This window comes from Leptodactylus fuscus, chromosome 4, assembly GCF_031893055.1.
Source record: "Leptodactylus fuscus isolate aLepFus1 chromosome 4, aLepFus1.hap2, whole genome shotgun sequence".
In the NCBI taxonomy this organism is placed as follows: Eukaryota; Metazoa; Chordata; class Amphibia; order Anura; family Leptodactylidae; genus Leptodactylus; species Leptodactylus fuscus.
The window spans coordinates 45,315,986-45,337,064 of NC_134268.1; the positions used below are offsets into that span (position 1 = coordinate 45,315,986).

The window sequence follows — 21,079 nt, forward strand, 5'->3', positions numbered from 1 at the left end:
GGTATGGCGGCACTATATCAGAGTCCTCGAAACTTTTGGTTAACAAAGGACTGTGTCTTTTGCTATCCTTCTTTTGAAAATTGACTTGCTGTGTGTCCTATGAGAGGTGCCCCACAGTCAGGACCACCACTATAGCTACCGTGACCATTATAAAAGCTCAGCTATCAGAGGGACTACCACCCCCATTAGGTCCTACTATAACACCTGCATCCCTTGGGATACCACAAGCTCGATTTTTCTGGCGTCACGAACAGGATGCACCTCAGTGTGCCTTATATGTAGGCAAGTGCCATTAACTTCTTATTTGCCAGTATTATCTAGATTGAACTGAGTTTATTTCCTGCAGCTGCTGCCAAACCTCTTTTCCATTCCCCCATCTGCAGAGTGTGCATAAGCTACTGTGGGGTGCTCATCATAAAGAGGGGGAGCACTTCTGTTAGGTGTGCAGTTATCAGAGACTGAGCTATTACTTGCTGCATTCCAGTTCTTAAAGAGACAGTAACTTTTTTATTGGCATTCAAGCTTTTCTTAAAGGGACAGTGTCACTTATCTTCAAAGTATTGCTCAACAACATGTCTGACCCTATCAACAGTGACCAGTCTGCTGCCAGTACTATTTTATCACCTGCGGCCTGCACCATGCCCTTAAGTATGCCATTTTACCTGGGTTCACCATGGTTACCACGCTACAAAGGGGAGCCACACACTCTCAGAGACTTTAAGGAAAAAATGACAGCTTTATTCACGTTTTATCCTCTTTCTCCAGAACAGCAGGTACAATTGCTGCTGGGGCAGCTTGAGGGTATTGCTGCCCGGGAAGCCCAGTCTTGGCCCCTGTGTGACAAAAAGACTGTTAACCAGATTCTAGACAAGTTAAAAACTGAATTTGAACCCCAGTCCATCACCGAAGTGAAGATGAGGTTCTTCTCAAGGCGACAAAAGCCAGGTGAGAACCTCAGGGACTTTGCCTTAGGTCTCCAAGAGTCTTTTAAGGCTGTGCTGCAAGTGGACCCACATGATGCTGCAGAGGCTGATAAAATCTTATGTGAACGTTTTATAGAGGGTGCAGGGTCCGAACTGCTACAGACACAGCTCCGCATGCTTGCAGCCCAGCATCCTAGCATCACATTTCCAGACTTCAAGGCCCTAGCTATCCAAGTCCTGGGGACAACTCAATCACTAGTGGGCACTTACCCCTGTAGCCTCCTTCCTGAACCTGCTGGTGATACTTCTTTAATGCCTGTGATGCCATCCCTAGGGGTCCCACAGATCTCCCAAGCAGCTCAAGTTTCTACCCCAGATGCAGTGACCAGACTGGAGAATCGAGTTGACAGCCTAACCCGAAGCTTAGAACAAGTGTGTCAACAGCTAAAGGATCTGGCTACCCAGTCATCAATGCCCTGTAAACCATCACTGAGCAGCGATCTCCCACCTGAACCTGGTCATAACTGTCCAGGTCCTGGAAGGCCGCCTCCAGAGAGAACAGCCCGCAGAGAGAGACCCATTTGCCAGCACTGCCATAAATATGGACATACCAAGGCCCAGTGCTACCAGTTAAACGGGCTACCCCCGAGGCAGAGGACCGCCCCTCGGGAGGAAAAGAAGCAGGTCCAAACAAGTCATCAATGTGTGTGTCACGGTACATCTCACCCTGCCCACACATAACTATTTGGCTTAATGGTGTCCCATTTGAAGCTCTTGTGGACACTGGTTCTCAGGTAACAACCTTACAAAAACGTGCTTATCTTAAACATTGGGACTTATGTGACTTAATTAATCCTCCAGATACTTGGTTGAATGTTATTGCTAGTAACGGTCAGCACATATCCCATCAAGGATACTGGGAGCCCACTATTCAGATTGGTGAACATAAATTTTCTCATCAGGGTGTCATTGTAACAAATGTTGATGATCCAGGTTTTGCTGCTGTGGTACTAGGCATGAATGTCTTAAGAAATTGTTTTGCTGAAGTGCTAGATGCTTTGCAAATTTCTCTTCCCACAGCTCCAGCCACAGAACAGAGGGTCATCCAGCGCGCCATCCGAGTCCTTGCTGCTCAGCAAAAGTTCGCAAACAGCAGAGGTGAGATTGGCTGCATTCGCATCAGAGATGCCCGATCAGTCATCTTAAAGCCTGGAACTGAAACTATGCTCTGGTGTCAAACTCGCCCTGGTGTGGAGAATCAAGACTACCAGGCCATCGTTGAACCCATTGTACTGGATGGACACCCATTAGTAAGAGCTTCCCATAGCATTGTGACGGTCTCTAATGGCCGAGTGCCTGTACGCCTGATCAACCTTGGTGACGCTCCTGTTGAACTTCACAAGTTCCACCCTGTTGCTCAATTGCTCCAGCTTTCCCCTGAAGATATCCTCACTGCAGAGGCAACTGCTTGTCGGCAAAGTATTCAAGCCGCCCAGGAGAAAAGGAAAACCTCTAAGGAACCTTGGTGGACTGAACTTAATGTGGGAGATGCCAATACTCCCGTAGAGCAAATCAACGGAGTCCTGAACACCGCCAAGAGGTACCATCAAGCATTTAGTAAGCATCCTCTGGACTTTGGCAAGACCACTCTGATCCAGCATACAATTCTCACAGGTGACCACCCTCCAATTAAAGAGCGACATAGACCCATACCTCCTGCAATGTACCAGCCTGTGAAGAAGCTCCTTAAAGACATGAAAGATTCTGAGGTTATCCAGGAGAGTCAAAGCCCATGGGCTGCACCCCTGGTCCTGGTTAAAAAGAAGGATGGCTCCATCCGCTTTTGTGTGGACTACAGAAAGCTTAATAGCATTACCCATAAGGATGCGTATCCTCTGCCACGCATTGAGGAATCCCTGACTGCCTTAGACTCTGCCGTCTATTTCTCTACCTTGGACTTAACCAGTGGGTACTGGCAGGTACCTATGGCCCCTGGAGATCGGGAGAAAACTGCCTTTACCACCCCTATGGGGCTCTTCGAATTTAATAGTATGCCTTTTGGGCTTTGCAATGCCCCTGCCACTTTCCAACGGCTGATGGAGAGATGCTTGGGCCACATGAACTTCCAGAGTGTGCTCCTGTACCTAGATGATATCATCATTTACTCCAGGACATATCAAGAGCACCTCTGCCACCTATCTGAAGTCTTTGAAGTTCTCATTAAGCATGGTTTAAAGATCAAGCCCTCCAAGTGTCACCTGCTCAAGCCGCAAGTGAAATACCTCGGACATGTGGTCAGTGCAGAAGGTGTACAACCTGATCCGGAGAAGATTGCTGTGGTACGGAATTGGCCAAGGCCAACCACCATAAAGGAAGTGAGAAGCTTTCTCGGATTTGCGGGCTACTACCGCTGCTTCATACCTCACTTTGCTCAAGTTGCTGAACCGCTGACCGAATTGTTGCGAGGATGTCCCAAGGAGCAGTACAACCGCAAGCTTCCTGTTGACTGGAGGGAACGTCAAGAGAATGCATTTCAAACCTTGAAGAGCTTGCTTACCCAACCACCTATTCTGGGTTACCCAGACTATAGCCAGCCATTCAAGCTATATACAGATGCAAGTCACCAAGGTCTTGGAGCTGTACTATCACAAGTACAGGGAAATGCAGAGCGTGTGATAGCCTATGCCAGTAGAAGCCTCAGAGGAGCGGAGAAGAATGACAAGAACTACAGCTCCTTTAAGCTAGAACTCCTTGCTCTTGTCTGGGCTGTAACTGAGAAATACAAGGACTATCTAGCCGCTACACCTTTTACTGTCTTCACAGACAATAACCCCCTAGCACACCTGAATACCGCGAGGTTAGGAGCTATTGAACAAAGATGGGCATCAAGACTCACTAATTATAAGTTTACAGTTAAATACCGAAGTGGCAAGTCAAACGTCAATGCTGACGCATTGTCAAGATTACCTGCTTCAGAAGAACCACCTCAAGATGACGAGTGGAAAGAAGTGGAAATGCCACCCTTTTACTCCAGGTTTGCCCAGCAGAATAACATGACTGCTTCAACTGAGGATGAAAAGCCTTCCTCAAGTCCTCTATCTGACCCACTGCAAGAATCTTCTGTGTGGAAATCCCTCCAAGAGGAGAGTCGCGTACTTGGTGAAATACAAGATTACCTTGAGAGTAGAAGAGTTCCAACACGCCTTCGGAGAAGTTGTGCTGATCCCGAACTCGTTCGCTTATGGAGGCAACGCAAGCGCCTGTTTATTCAAAAGGGTCTTATACTAAGGAATACTTTAGACCCCATTACCGGAGATCGACTCCACCAAATTCTCATCCCAAGAAGAGATGCTAGGATGGTCCTTGAAGCCTACCATGATCGCTCAGGTCATTTTGGAGTACAGAAAACTGAGGCTACTATCCGACGAAGATTTTACTGGATCGGTATGCGAGGGGACATTGAAAATTGGTGTCGAGAGTGCCCAGCTTGTGATCTAAACAGAGATGGACGTCGTGAGCAAAAAGCTCCACTTCACCCAATCAAGTCTCACAAGCCAGGAGATATTGTTGCCGTGGACCATGTGAAATTGGCCCCAACTCGTTCTGGTCATACATACGCACTTACCATTGTGGATCATTATTCCAAATTTGCTATAGCAGTGCCAGTAAAGGACCTCTCAGCCAAAACAGCTGCCAAAGTTTTTTGGTCCGAATTCATTTATCATTATGGTTGTCCCAACCAACTTCTCACAGACAGAGGACCTGCCTTCGAGTCTCAATTATTTCAGGAACTTTGCAAGTATCATGACTGCAGAAAATTGCGGACAACTGCCTACCATCCTCAGGGAAATGGACTATGCGAGAGGATCAATCAGATCATCATTAATATGCTGCAAACAGCTTCCTTGAAGCGGAAGAATGAATGGCCTGAACTGCTGAAAGAGTTGATGTATACATACAATAACACTGTACATTGTTCTACAGGTTACACACCGTTCTACCTGATGTTTTGTCGTCAAGGTCAATTGCCATCAGATCTGGCTTTAGGTGTGCAAGTACCAGATACCATCAATCCTTTGCCTCAAGAAAATTGGGTACATGAACATCAGAGACGCATGGCTGATGCCAAAGAAATTGTGGACCTCCGCATGAAAGCTGTCCATCAAAGACAACAGGATGACTATAACCAATATGCTCATGCAAAACCGCTCCAAACAGGTGATAGAGTTTGGCTCAAAAACAATCACCGAACAGGAAAATTGGATACCAAATGGGAAGTTGAACCATATACAATTACCGCTATCCCATTCCCAGAATCAGACGTTTATGAGATTACTAAAGAAGGAAGAGGACCACAGATTGTTCACAGAAATCGTCTGAAGCCATGTCTAAAAGAAAATCCACTGTCATCAGAACAGCGGGAGTCTCAACCTCTTGAAGTACCTTCTTTTGAAGAACGTTCTACATCTGTTTCACCAAGAGTACTTCCAGGCCCTCAGGACCTCATCTGGGTTCCTCATATCATCCTACCTGGATATAACAGAAATGACCCCACTCTTGTTGAAGAAATCGTTGAACCACAAGCAGAATTCAGAGATGCTGAATCAACCGCTGAGCCTGAAACCACCTCAGTTAGGAGGTCAGAGCGTAGTACCAAAGGCATACCGCCTGCTCGGTACAAAGACTAAGCCGTGTCATTCCATTAACTACTGTAGGCTACATAGGCCTCAACCTAACTTGTAAAAAGTTATGTCATGTTTACAAGTATTTTGCATTTTGTCAACTATATTTACTTGTACTTTATGGTTAGAATACCTATGATTTACCTGTTGCTATGTTACATGCAATTATTTATACCAAAGTACCTGGCCCCAAAGCCAAGCTGATGTTTTTATGTAACGTTTAAGCAATTGTGCCTAGATTCAAGCTATGACCCAAGTTGTTAGTGCACATAAACTATGTCTTCCCTCAGAGAGACTCTTCCTACCCATGGACACTTAGTGATATATAGTGCCAGAGAGCATTTGGGGACTTTTATTTGCTACCCTATATCCTATGGACTAACAGAAGTGCTATTCTTATGGACGTTATGACATTAATGCCTAAGAGACTCTCTTACTACAGCAGTATTCTCTAAGTGACTCCCAAGCTCCTTGTGCTTCCTCTTCTTCTGTTGTGTCAGGAACCTTCCTTGAACTGAGAGGCGCCGAGGGCGGCTTGCCTAAAGAGGGGAGATTTGTAGTGTCCCAGTGCACTCCTTGCCATTATAATAGTTGTATGCTATGTAATGTCATGTCTCTCACAATGTACTAATACTGAGTATCACTATCTATCTGTATTTCCTGTGTGCTTACATTGTGTTTATTGCCATGTACTATTCTGCTGCCACCTATGTTTCACTCTATGTAGGTGCATGTGATATAGGATCCCAATCACTCCATATACAGCACGAGCAGAACTTTCTAGCAAGCTGTGGGTGGAGACTTTAGCCTCGCCTTCCTCTTAGAAGGGGAAAGGAAAGCAGAGCAGCCATGTTGTGGAGAGGGTAGTGTGTGAGGTAACAGCACCTGCTGCTCCTCCAACTCCAGAGAGGATTTTCAGATTCCTTCTGCCAAACCTAGGAGCTACATGGTGAATCTCACAGCCCATGTAAGATACAGAGTCTCCTAGGAGCATTCACCAGTCCATACAGAGGGGATAACAGCCATACTCCTACTGCCTCCAAGAAGGAGAGAACCTGACAGAAAGGAGCAGCTATAGAGGAGCCTTTCTGCATTCCTGGACCTAAAGAAGGCCTCCGCTCAAGTCCAGTGCTCCGTGGTTTCCAGGCCACGTGTATTAGGTCTGCGTCCGGCTATCGGATACCGCAGCCCAGCAACTGTGAGTAACTACATATACCCAAAATCAGTCACCCACCAGGAGCCAACCGGTGAAGATCCCTCTTCTGTATCTATAACCTGGACTGTGTCTCCTCAATACTCTAAACTACCAAATCTGAGGAGAGTTGTGTCAGCATCAGCCATTACCTGTCAGCTTACAAGGGAATCCTGCATCACATGCACCCGCTGTATTGTACATGAGACTGTATCACTGGGAGGTATTGCGGCACTATATCAGAGTCCTCAGTAAAGAAACTTTTGGTTAACAAAGGACTGTGCCTTTTGCTATCCTTTTTTTGAAAATTGACTTGCTGTGTGCCCTATGAGAGGTGCCCCACAGTCAGGACCACCACTACAGCTACCGTGACCATTACAACATCTCTTCTATCAGAGGGACTACTACCCCATTAGGTCCTACTATAACACCTGCATCCCTTGGGATACCACATTGCTACTGCATTGGATCGATGAAGCAATGAAGATATAATCATCCTTTTATGGGTATGCAAATCAGTCAGCAAGAGCACAAGAGGCGGGACCTTATTTGGGACCTTACAGACAGCTGTGACACAAACAGAGGTCTGCCTGTCCCCAATGCATTGTCAGATTGATTCACATATCCATAAAAAGATGATTATGTTCTGATCATTGCTACATCTGTTTATGGCCACAAAGTTATGTTTTTGCCTCATCATTGCACTATTATTGGTCAGCTTTGGACCTGTTAGACTTCCTTTGACTCAACTTTTTATAATGGCTTCTGCTGGGATCTGTAACAAAATATCACGCAAAGGCAAGTTATTGTGTCAAGTTGAACTTTATCAGTATACACATGCATGTGGGTGTGTATATACACTGTCTACCAATAAGTATTTGGACACCCATGCAAATGAAGATATCTGCGGTCGTGATGTACATCACGCCTTCCGCTGTTAAATAGGAAACAGCATTGGCATTAGTCGCATGCAAGATGCCACGAAGTGCAGAGTTCTCAGATTTTGAGAAAGGGGTAATTGTAGGGGTACCACAGAAATGGTCGATCATTAAGGGACATAGCAAGTGTACCTAATTACCCAAAATAGGCAGTGGCCTATGTGATTACGAAGTGGAAAGTGAACGGTGATTGTCAGATTGTGCCCCGAGTCGGCAGACCCCCGAAACTGGGAGATAGAGACCAACGAGTGCTGGCCAGAGAAACCGCACCCAACCGATGGCTCACATACACCAGGAGTTTCACCAGGCATCCGGGAGTATTGTGTCGCTCAATACCATCCGTAAGGAAGCATCTGCTGGGGTCTACCAACTATTGGATAGGAAGAAATGTTGTCTATCTATTTTACCGCAGGTGTCCAAATACTTATTGGTAGACAGTGTGTGTGTGTGTATATATATATATATATATATATATATATATATATATATATATATATATGTATATATAATTTTTCTGGGGTTCATTTTGTGTCCAATTAAGTGCTGTATAGAAGAGTTATATGAAAGATACTTCTGTCGGCTCAGGCAGTTTTGAAAAGGTTTGCACATTTGGTTTCCATATTACAAGTAAATTAACAATTCCATCTCATGGGGTAAGGGAAAGCTAGTTAGATGATCTGGCTTTGCCAAGTACCTTTCAAAGCCTATGGAAAAAAGAGTGATTTAATGTTATGTTAAATTCAGCACATTAATTCCTTATCAAAACTTTACTAGAGGCAAGAAAATAATCTGTCCTTAAATCAGCAGTAACTTATGAAATGCTGGTAAATACCTAATATTTAGGGATGAATTGCAATCTACAGTATCAGGAATATCACATTCTATTTGAGGAGAAAAACTGATAAAAAAATGACAAATCTTCGGATGTTATCAGTGGTGATTGATAGGCGTATCATTTACATAGCCAGTCAGACTCTGCTCACATGTGCACCAACAACGCAAATGATCAAACTACCAAATCTGGCATATGAGGGACATTAATGGCACCCGATAGACCCTACTGACTATAATGGAGTAGATTGGTTTCTGTCACCTGCCACTCATTTTAGCACAGCCTACTCAGCTACAATATGGACCACTAACACAGGTGTGAACAAAACCTAACTAGTCATGGTTGGTTTGTACATGAATAGAATGATATCCTTTTGCTAATTAAAAGGGCAAAACAACATCACTAATCCCTGGTCCTACTCATATATATGGCATATGTTGAACTATTACAATACGATTGACCTCCTATATCCTTGCCAATGGCAACCAATCACACCTCTGCTAATTTTTTCAGCCATTCCACAGTCTTAAGACCTGTACTAATTCCATCCTCTAGATTCTGCAGTCAATAATGAAGATGCATCTAAGGTGTTTGACAATCCTCCTATCGACTCTCACAACAAAGTTGTGGGGCACTGATGGCGGCCATGTCTATCAAGGGCGTAAAAAAGCTCCCATGGTCTCTTCCCTGTATCTGCCCATTAGGCCATGGCAGAGATGTAACGTTCTGCATGCTAAAGCAATATAAGTGATCAGAAAGGTCACTGCTTCAAGTCCCCTAATGGGACAATTATTTTTTTTAACCACCACTCCACCAAAAATTGATATTTCTGCATATAACTATGCATAGAAAAAAGCTAATTTATTAAACACAAAAGCAATGTCTTTCTTATGTATCCCCCTTAAAAAAATGTATAAGGTAATTGATTATTGGCACACTCTACCATTAGTACCTTAGTCTCTTCCCATAGTGCAGTGTGAGGTATAGATGAATCTGGAATTTGCTACACAAAATGCTAAGGCTGAATTCACACAGGTGTTTTTGGACCATATTTTGACACGGGAAGCTGCCTCAGATTCCGGACCAAAAACCGCCTCCCGCGGCTAGCCCTGACTGTTGCAGCATTCCGACAGTCGCAGCAATCCGCTTCGGGTTAGGCCCAAATGAATGGGCCTAGTTGAGAGGAAGGTGTAGCGCCACGGACACTGTGGCGGATTCTGTGGCAAGAAAGGGCAGGTCGCTTCTTTTTTCCGCAAGCGGGAAGAAACCACTCGCGGAAAAAGGAAGTGAACAGCTCCCATTGAAGTCAATGGGAGGCGGTTTATTGAGCTGGATTCTGAGGCGAATTCCACATCAAAATCCGGTCCAAAAAACCCCCATGTGAATTCAGCCTTAGTTGGATGAAAGTTTTGAGAAATGAGTAAAAAATGATAAGCTCTGTCCATTTTCCCAGTTGGATTCTTAGGTAAAAGTTACCAGAATAGTCACTGTGGTCCATGATAGTGGTAATGCTAAATAAACAGTAAATTTAGAGAAAAACTAGTTTGAACTTATGCAAATAAGGCCTGGTTCACATCTGCACATGGGGTTCAGTTCGCGGAGTCCATAAAAAAGTGGTTACCTTAGGAAAGCAGCGGACCTCATAGACTATAATGGGGTCCGCGTGGTTTTCTGCATGAAAAATGCAGAGAAAATATTTCTGCTTTCAAGGCTTTTCTCTTTGCATTTTTCCTGTGAAGAGAGGAACAGAGTAGCCCGAACGCAGATGGGAACTGGGCCTAAGGCAGTTGGTGCACTGGGGGTGATTCTTCAGCTTCTGTGAGCTCTGCTCTTGACCTCTACCATCTACTGCCTTGCCACCCCATTAAGTGAGAATTGATCCTCCCATTCACCCATCCTAACTGAGCAGCAACGGCTGCGCCGCCAAAGCTGAAGGCCCGTCCTCAGTGCACCAACTACTTCATTTACATATCACTTCAGAGTTGCTTCTCTCGAAATCTACAAAAGTGACATACACAACAAAGATGTGTTGTATATCATTGTAATGTCCTGGCTAACACAGTGGTGACAGATGAATATGTTTGGGGGAGGTGGTAGACTCTCTTTAGTATCATACATGATGCCATTCGCTTAAGCCCTTGTCACTGTAATCCTCCATACCGGCCAGCTGTTTTCCTAACAATAAGCCCTCACGTCCAATAAATCTTATGCAACTTCTTTATGATATCTTGAGGAAATAAAACAGAAACATTTGTTTAACCTTCTAGGTTGTAAAGCTAGCCTGAAGCGTGACCGCTCTCTTTCTTCCCAAGGCCGGCGAGCTTGTACAATTAGAATGTGTGCGGTAAACGAGGGCGGCAAACATTACAGTGGTTAATTAATGACGCTCGGCTCTTTTATACATCTGATGGCCCCCGTAGTCACAAGCCTCTGGAAACATTTCGTTGCGCCGCAAGAAAAAAAAAAAACGTCATCCCTCTGTAGGTTGATAATCAGAGGGGGGGGGGAGATTTTGGAAAAGAGCAGTTTTTGATTATAATGTGGCTACGTTTCAAGACGGGACTTTTACCAGGTGTAGGCCTCTAATTTTATAAATAGGCCCACGCACTCGGCTGGCTTCTGCTGCTAGCGCTCACATGAAAAACCCGGCTTAAAACATGTTCACAATTTTACCCATGCTGAATTAATGGCACTTCAGATTTAACTTTGAAACGTCTCCCACCTCTTCAGGGAGCCATCTCGCAGCCTTGCAGTCTCTAGTTTCCCAGTGGGGGGAAAGCCTCCCAATTAAGGAGGCATTTCAAAAACTGCTGACAAAATGCAATATTGAGATATGTATAAATATTTCATATGATGCCTGAAAGTTTTCGAGAGCTGTCTGGCAGTCTCTCTTTAAAATGGAAAAGAAAGTCCCCATGCCAAACACATAATATAATAAAAACACAGACTAAACTTGGATTCGTATACATAGGATATGTGACATGTGTGGTATTTAAGGGTTTTCACTTTTGCCGTTTTGGTTGAACATTTGATACTATGCTAAATAATACATAAAATAATCAAAGAGCTTAAGAAAATAAAATCAAGCAATCGTGTTTGGGTGATTTACAATCAAACATTACATTTCGGTGCACCGTGGTGAGCTCTTCTACAACTGTAATGTCATGTAGTGTAGCATAAAATATCACAAATCCCAAACTAACTAATCTGCATCAGGATGGTAAACTGCTCTGGATGTCAACTGAGAACAACACTGACTGCCTGAAGGTCTGCCGGTGCAACTAAATGACCTAATCTGACCTAAAATAGCCCCACGCTTGGAGTTATCTATTCATAAAATCTAGCTAGGAAGATTCCCAGACCTTTACAGCAATTAAGGGAACGACTTACGGCATTTTGCTGCTATCACCAGGTTGTCATAGGCATCGATACAAAATCTGTACAGGGTGTCAACCCATACAATTGCCATGTGCCATTATTAATACAAGTATATTCTTATGTGGCAGAGGGGCTTTTGGACCTCTAAAAGTACCAGGGCCTAAGTGCTACTGCTACCTCTACACCCCTTTAGCAAAGTCCTAACGAGCAGGTTTGTCCGGATGTGAAGGTTATAATCATGTAATGTAGGAAAAACATTGTTATCCTTAAAAGCTGAATGCTAGATATAGTTGCTTATGCTTCAAACTGGTATAATGTTATATATGATAAGATGGCGTCTGCATTCAGGATGGGTGCAAGAAAAACAAATGTTTGACCTGCTGACAGAAGACAGCTCCCCAAGGTTACCACGCAGGACCGGGAGTAGCTGGCTATATATGGAACTGCTTAAACTGTTTCTGTTTGATTGAGATGCCCCATACCAATCAGGAATGGATATGAAAACTTACTTTGTTGTTATATCACTTCCTTTCTCTGCTACTATTTAACCCCACGATGTTTCAATAAAAGGGCATCAGTATTTCCTTCTTGGTTGAGAGAGGAACGAATACCAACATAGTGTGTCTGGTGTCATTTCCTTACTGCTGGCACTCAGCCTAATTAATTAGGACGAAGACAGTTACCCAGGATTATTGGTCAATTAGTCATAAACACGGCTTTGACCTTATCACGGACACACATTTTTCTCTGTAGTAGGAGAAATATACTAGGGTAGCTCACAAGTTACCCACACAAAGAGACAAATACATAATTTTTCAACATAATCCCCTTGCTTTTCAATACATTTTGCCCATCTGTTAACTATCTTTCATATTCCTTCATTGGAAAAGGTTTTAGGTTGAGCTGCAGATTCATGACTGTTTTGCAAATAACACGCCACATAATCCACGTCACTCGCCTATACAACAGAATCGGTTCACGTGCCCGCTCAATGTTGTCATCAGTTGTGGACGTGGAGGGGTGTCTGGCTCCTGTCTGATGGCTCACACTTGTGTGATCTACCTTGAACTTCTCTGTCCATTCATAAACACTAGTTCAAGACAAAACACTTTCTCCATACTGTGCACAAAGTCTTCAATATGGGTATCAGGCACACAAAAAAAACCTGCACGCTGCTCTCCTTTCGAATAAATCACTAGTGACAGTGGCGTAACTAGGAATGGTGGGGCGTCAAGTAGAACATTTGACATGGGTCCCCCAGCCCCCTTCCCTGCACAAACCAAATTCCTGCACACACTATTATATCCCATAGTGGCCCCTAGACACACTATTATGTCCCATAGTGGCACCTGCATACAGTATTATGCCTCATAGTGGCCCCTGTACACCGTATTATGCCCCATAGTGGCCCCTGTAAACAGTAATATACCCCATAGTGGCCCCTGCACACAGTATTATGTCCCATAGTGGCCCCTACACACACTATTATGCGCAATAGTGGCCCCTGCACACACTATTATGTCCCATAGTGGCCCCTGCACACAGTATTATGTCCCATAGTGGCCCCTACACACACTATTATCCCCCATAGTGGCCCCTGCACACAGTATTATCCCCCATAGTGGCCTCTGCACACAGTATTATCCCCCATAGTGGCCCCTGTACACAGTATTATCCCCCATAGTGGCCCCTGTACACAGTATTATCCCCCATAGTGGCCCCTGCACACAGTATTATCCCCCATAGTGGCCCCTGTACACAGTATTATGCCCCATAGTGGCCCCTGCACACAGTATTATGACCCCTAGTGGCCCCTGCAAACAGTATAATGTCCCATAGTGGCCCCTGCACACAGTATTATGTCCCATAGTGGCCCCTACACACACTATTATCCCCCATAGTGGCCCCTGCACACAGTATTATCCCCCATAGTGGCCCCTGCACACAGTATTATCCCCCATAGTGGCCCCTGTACACAGTATTATCCCCCATAGTGGCCCCTGTACACAGTATTATCCCCCATAGTGGCCTCTGCACACAGTATTATCCCCCATAGTGGCCCCTGTACACAGTATTATGCCCCATAGTGGCCCCTGCACACAGTATTATGACCCCTAGTGGCCCCTGCAAACAGTATTATGTCCCATAGTGGCCCCTGCACACAGTATTATGTCCCTTGACTAGTGAGGAGGCCATTTTTTCTCACACTACAGGCATAAGTGAACTGATGTAATAAGCTCACACTTGCACAGCAGTGACTGGGGAGACGGTGACCTCGTATGGAAAGCGCAGATAATATGGTCAACAGAGGTTTTCATATAACTATAGTGCAAATAACTTTTGACTAACTCTCACAGTGTTATGTGATACCAATTCATATAGAAGGACAACCATATAACATTTGGTTGGGATCAGTCTGTCAGAGCGAGAGCGCTTCTTTATTGCCCTATAGAATGGGAACCCAGCAGTGAATCCTCCTATACGCCTTAATAAGAAATATAGGCAGGGGCTCTTTGACACAACTCCTTTAACTCCTTTAAGCAAAATCTACGTAATCAGAGTACAACAAGTTTACATGTAGCCAAATGTATAAAATTTTAAAGAATAATTCTCCTTACATAAAATCATATTTAAAAAATTGTATAAAAAAACCCAAAAAAAAAAAAACACACATCTAGGGAATCTCTTAACTAGGGTTAAAACAAGATTTTCACAGTCCTGGTCAGCTTCAGAATACATTACCGATCTAAGTGGTAGCGAACTTTGGATCATTGTAAATTGTTACAGAAAAAGCATATGTAAGGCCATTTATTGGGCTCAGTGGTCTTGTGCTGTACATGCCAGCAGAACCAGTGAGACCAGTGATTGGCAGTGTACAACATGTCACCGCTACTGGAAAAGCAACAAAGATTGGCAGAATCCAAAAAGGATATATTAGGCTAGTAAAGGGTCTTTTTTATTTTATACCTGCCATTTCCTCCCTATAAGCAATTCCACAAGGACAAATTTTGTCAGGGAGATATGGACCGGATGTCAGTTGTACTTCCCCAGTCAAACCTTGACCGAGACCTGGAGCAAGGTATCAAAGTCATCTATGATGCTAGAAGCTTCCCCAATGCAATTCTGCCTACTGTAGACCCATGGGGAAGCAGGGACTCGTCGTATCATAGATGACTTTGATGCTGATATCCTGTTCATATTGCACAGACAAAATCCTTCACTGTAAAACTGGTCTGCAGGAAGGGAATGGCAGGTATAAAATAAAAAAGGAAATGTTACAAGCCTGATAAATCCTTTTTGGATGCTGACAATCTCCAACATCTGGTTCAGGGGCATAACTTGAAGGGGTGCAATTGAACCAAAGCCCCTAAGCACTGGCCTCAGTACTGAGATTGCAGCTTCCATCTGGCCCATAGGCCAAGTAGACCCACAGATTACCCTAACCACACTAAGGTGGATTAAACTCTTTAGCACCCATAACCATCACTATCAAGAATTCGCTGTAGGGATGAGGTAGGGGGCCCCGGACAAAAGATTGCATCAGGGCCCACAAGACTAGTTACGTCACTGATCTGGTCTATATCTCCTTATCCAAATTCACCTTAGCCTAATTTTTGCCAAACCTGGAAAACCTCATATATTTAGAGACTCTCCATTTAACATGGGGACCCCATCTATATTGCTATGTGCCCTATTGGAGCCTATGGACACAGGCTGTCATCAAAAGAATCTAGACCCTTTAAGATGTATTTTTTTTCTGTAATACAGAAAAATTATTTTCACTTACCCAAAATGTGTGGTCTTCTGTTTAGAAGCATTATCTAATAACTTCTCGAGACATGTAGTAGTTTCACAATAACAGGTAGCAGACGTGTGTAAGGATCTCTTCATATATGTAAGAAGTAGAGATGAGCGAGTACTGTTCAGATCAGCCGATCGCTTAACGGCCGCTTAACCCCCCGTGTGCCGGCTACGTCCATTCATTTCTATGCGAGCGTGCTGTTCGGATCAGCCGATACTGTGCTGTTCCGATCAGTACTCGCTCATCTCTAGTAAGAAGGTATCAGACTGATTTACAATTTGGCCTTGTTCTCAAAGTTATGTAAAAACTCAAAGACTATCTACAGGATAAAAGCAGGCAATTCTCCGTACTGTAAAGGGGCGAGGACTCACAATGATTCTTAGTCAGTCAGAATTGAAAATATGGAGGGGTAAGAGAAGATAAAAGTGTTGACCCCCCAGACATAGGGCTGTGCTTGGCCGAGTTGATAAGATCTAACATGACTGACAGGATGTAGTTTGTAAACTGAAGGCTACAGATAAACATGGCGGAGCTTACATTTAGAGGACTGTACACATTTAGCACACTATACATGAAGATTCGGAAGTGCTGTCAAGCTTTCAGTTTTGGCTGGAGGTATGCCTTAACTGTAAGTTTAATGTAAGACACAGATTTCTTTTGACTTGAGTCTCCTAATTGATAAATGTGGGATTTACCTGTCAGCAGAGCTATTCCCCAGAAGCTTCCTATTGCATAATGAAATGATTAGGGAGATGTAGACAATAAAAAAAAGTTTCTCAACTATTCAATCATTTTTATTTCTCACTTGTATCGGGATAAAATAAAGTAAAAGTATGCAGATTTAAAACAAAGAACAGCTGGAAAATAAAACTACAAACTAGAGGCTGATGCTTAATAAGTGCTGAACTTCAAAGGCCATGTTCTGCCATATGGCCACATAGTTCTCTTACTCCAATGCCCCGTGACTTGGAGGATCTGAAAGGGGCATTGGCCAAGCATGCCCCTGAGCCTAACCTGACCAATGTATCACCCACCCAAAGGCCAGAGTATCCCTTAAACATTGTGACTTGTGTAAAGGCTCATTTTTACTTCTTCCGACTGGTAAAGTTCGGAATGAGGATGATTAAAACGTTGGTGGGACTGAAAATGAAGCTACACGTCTTACTCAGGGGGCATTCACACTTGCACCCGTGTCAGCCCCGGAGAAACTGGACAGGGGAAGGCTTCCCGGCGGTCAGCTTTAAAACCCATTTGCTTGAATGGGTTTTTAAAGGTAATAGCTGGTGTCCGCCTGCAGCCTCTCCGTAGGGAAATCGTTTTTTTTCGGCCAGACCCAAAGTCCTGCACAGACAAAATCCTTCATTGTAAAACTGGTCTGCAGGAAGAAAATGGCAGGTATAAAATAAACAGAAAAATACATTTTGCTAAGTACATAAAATAATGTGCCATTGTGTCTATAAAAACTGATCTTAAACCTTTAATAAATGTTAAAATTTAAAGAAGTTTCACTAATTTGTTTTTGTTTAACCTCTAATGGTAAATCATTTTTTTTTTTTTTAATGATCATCATCCGGCAGCATTAATATCGATGCATTAAAATGGGGTTTAGTCACATGACCAATGTTCTGGTGGTTCGTTTTATTGGGCCACCATAAAATAGGACATATCCTTTTTTTACCTGTTCTCACGGATCCCTCTGTAGACACATATCGATGAGGGATCCATGAAAATGCATGCCTCACAGATTCAAAACAGCCAAGAAAACTTTTGCATCATGGTCATCTGAACAGAGCCTTACTTCATAGACACAAGTATCTGGAACAAGATAAGTATCCTGAATAGGAAAGTCATCTTAAAGTACACATTACACTGTCTACCAATAAGTATTTGGACACCTGTGGTAGAATAGAAGAACAACATTTCTTCCTATCCAATAGTTGGTAGAACCCAGCAGATGCTTCCTTACAGATGGTATTGAGCGGCACAATACTCCCGGATGCCTGGTGACACTCCTGGTGTATGTGAGCCATCGGTTGGGTGCGGTTTCTCTGGCCAGCACTCGTCGGTCTCTAGTATCTCCCAGTTTCGGGGATCTGCCGACTCGGGGCGCATTCCGACAATCACCGTTCACCTTCCACTTCGTAATCACATAGTCCACTGTCAATTTTAGGTAATTCAGTTCACTTGCTATGTCCCTTAAGGGTTGAGCATTTCTGTGGTACCCCACAATTACCCCTTTCTCAAAATCGGACAACTCTGCACTTCGTGGCATCTTGCATGCGACTAATGCCAATGTACTAATGGCAGGGGCCACACGGTGGCTCAGTGGTTAGCACTGCAGCCTTGCAGCACTGGGTTCTGGTGTTCAAATCCCACCAAGGGCAAAAAACCATCTGCAAGGAGTTTGTATGTTCTCCCCGTGTTTGCATGGATTTCCATCCCATATTCCAAAAAAAAGACATACTGATAGGGAAAAATGTACATTGTGAGCTCTATGTGGGGCTCACAATCTACATTTAAAAAAAAAAAAAAAAAAAAAAGTACTAATGGCAATGCTGTTTCCTATTTAATGGCGGAAGGCGTGACGTACATCACGACCGCAGATATCTTCATTTGCACGTGAGTCCAAATACTTATTGGTAGACAGTATAGTTCCTTTAAGCATTTAAATATAAGCATTTTTTTCATAAAATTCTTTTGCACCTTTAGCCTTCCACATAATCATGGGCAAGGTGACGGCCTAATTAAAGGGGTTGTCAAAGATTTAAAAAAATTGCTGCTTTCTTCCACAAACATGGCCACTTCTATATACCTATATAGATTTATTTTGGTGCAATACCAAGCACAACCCTATAGACAGGTGTAGGGTGTATGGTTTTTTTATATAAAGTAGCCATGTTTTTGTAATCCATTACACTGCCTTTAAGACGGTCATGTATCACTACTAGAGGTCCAATGCTTACAAACAGCGAGAGTGTTTATGGAAAAGTCATACGAGGGCAAGACATTTAATTATAACCAATAAACACAACAACATCCATATTAGCAGTAAAATATTCACACAAACCTCCTACAAACATAAAGGGACACAACACAACGTATATAAAACAATACAATATGGGCCTGCTTACCAGAAAATATACCCCACCTTAGTAATGCAGTTTGCTTCCAAGCAACACAACATAATATGCGGCCTATTATATCATTTTTATATTAAAATTCCTTCCCAGATTTGAATAAATCCCAGAAAATTCAGAGAAAAGAACTAGTATCCCTACAAAAAAAAAATTATAACTAAAGTAATCATTTTTGCTCATAACCCTCAACCCCCCAAAAAATGAACAAACAAGAAAATCAGTAAAATAAAGCAGGCGCTGCGATCATAAAAACAGTCCTGTAATACAACACCGTACCTATGGCTGTTTAACAGCTCCGAAAAAAAAAAAAAGATGGTTCTAACAATGCAGAAAATGATGTGCGGCATTTATCAAATTTACTTACTTTTGCTCTTTGATCCACTGATTAACATTTGCAGCCACAAATTCACTTTCCTTATGGAGGCGACTGTTGTCAGTTTGTGTTGCTTCTAGAGCTTGGCGCAGGATTTCCAGCTGTGGATGTAGACAGATCAAAGACTATGATGGACTCCCTAGAACAAGGGCTATCTGGAATACTAATAATAGTCTGTAATACTTGTAAAGAATCAAGTCATTTTTCTCCACTCCTTCAAATAATCATGGTTTCCTTGTACATGCTATTAATTGATTCAATATGCGAGATGGAATGTCTGAACCTTTCCCACGCTTTACATTTACCAGTTTACTATAATATGCATTACTCTACCTCCAGAGGTTGTTTAATTCGAATCAGGCTTATGTTATTAAAAAAAAAAAAAATATATGAAAAGAGCCGCTACAACTTGTAATGTTTAAGCCGTGGTTGGAGGTTAATGTGTGATAGGGTTCTCATGAAGAAGCTATTTGCCATCTGAGGTGTCTTCAGAACTATTGCAAAATCAAAGATGAGTGATTAGGGTTTATCTATAAAAACAAAAAAAAATTGCATTTTCTTTACATGAGGGATGATTGTACGTGAAATTGTGCAGAGTGATTTTCTTCTGATTAGTAGGTGTTTTCTAAGCTTGATAATGTCCATATGTATATAGATAAATCCATTGTTATGAACCCTGGACAATACATAGGCCTGCAGGTGAGCTCTAGCCCATCTAACCCAAGACAGGGGTGGTTATACGTGAAATTGTATAAAATGATTTTCCTCCAATTAGTAAATAATGGCCAAGAGTGTTATACACAGTCCAGTCACATTAATGTGACCACCTGTCAAAATCCAGAATACCCTCCTTTGGCAGAGTGGACCACTGCGAGACGTGCAGGAAGAGAGGGGATGTTGTGATGATGTTCACTGGGATGTTGAGCCATGCCGACTCCAGTGCTGTGACCAACTGCACTAGGTTATGCGGTTGAGCATCCATAGTGCGAACAACCTGATCGAGGTGGTGCAACAGATTCTCGATTGGGTTCAAGTCCGGGGAATTTCCTGGCCAAGGGAGTACGGTAAACTCATCCTGGTGCTCCTCAAACCACACACGGACACTGTGAGCTTTATGACACGTCGCATTGTCCTGCTGGTAGATGCCATCATCCTGAGGAAAAACAATTCGTATGTAGGGGGTGAACATGGTCCGCAAGGATAGATACATACTTGTGTTGATCCATTGTGCCTTCCACAATGATGAGTGCACCCAGATGGCTGATGACACGCGCCTTCTGCGATTGGTTATTTAACGTTGACGTCAAAAGTAGGTGGTGGTCACATTAATATGACTGGACTATGTAGATTAAATTCACTTCTATGAACCCTTGACTGTGACCTGTGACCTGACCCATCTAACCCAATACTTGAAACGTACCCCAATATAAAACCAGTCTTCATAAACGAATAGCAATATATCTTATTAAAGAATTGTTTCCTCCTCCTTTGCTTCACTCCGACTGTTTATTTAGATAAAGTCTATCTCCGCATCTAACTCTCACAAAATGTCTGTGGCAAGGGAAGGAGGAGGGAAGGCTGTTATCTGATTTATTGCCTCATTCTTTACATTAGTAGAGTCTTATCTTGAAAGAATGGCAGTGTTAGAAGAGTGGTCTCATTCATACTGTAGAAGTGTGTCTTTTCTAGCAGTTACTCCTCTCCTCTCCATAGACTTCTATGTATAAAGTGACTCAGCCTTAAAAATGAAGAAACATGGAAATATAACATATTACTTAGTTTCTTATACCTGCACTGCTCATTTATGAAAAGTTGTTTTATA

The 21,079-nt window shown here is 43.1% G+C and overlaps 1 protein-coding gene across 1 annotated transcript in view; it reads right to left on the minus strand.

Moving 5' to 3' along the window:
• Nucleotides 1–21,079, minus strand: part of LOC142201133 (uncharacterized) — a 279,771-nt gene that overhangs the window by 70,869 nt on the left and 187,823 nt on the right. Inside the window, exon 21 of the mRNA XM_075271958.1 lies at nt 19,249–19,358. Coding sequence (XP_075128059.1) covers nt 19,249–19,358 — 110 coding nt within the window. The remainder of the gene's footprint in view (nt 1–19,248; nt 19,359–21,079) is intronic.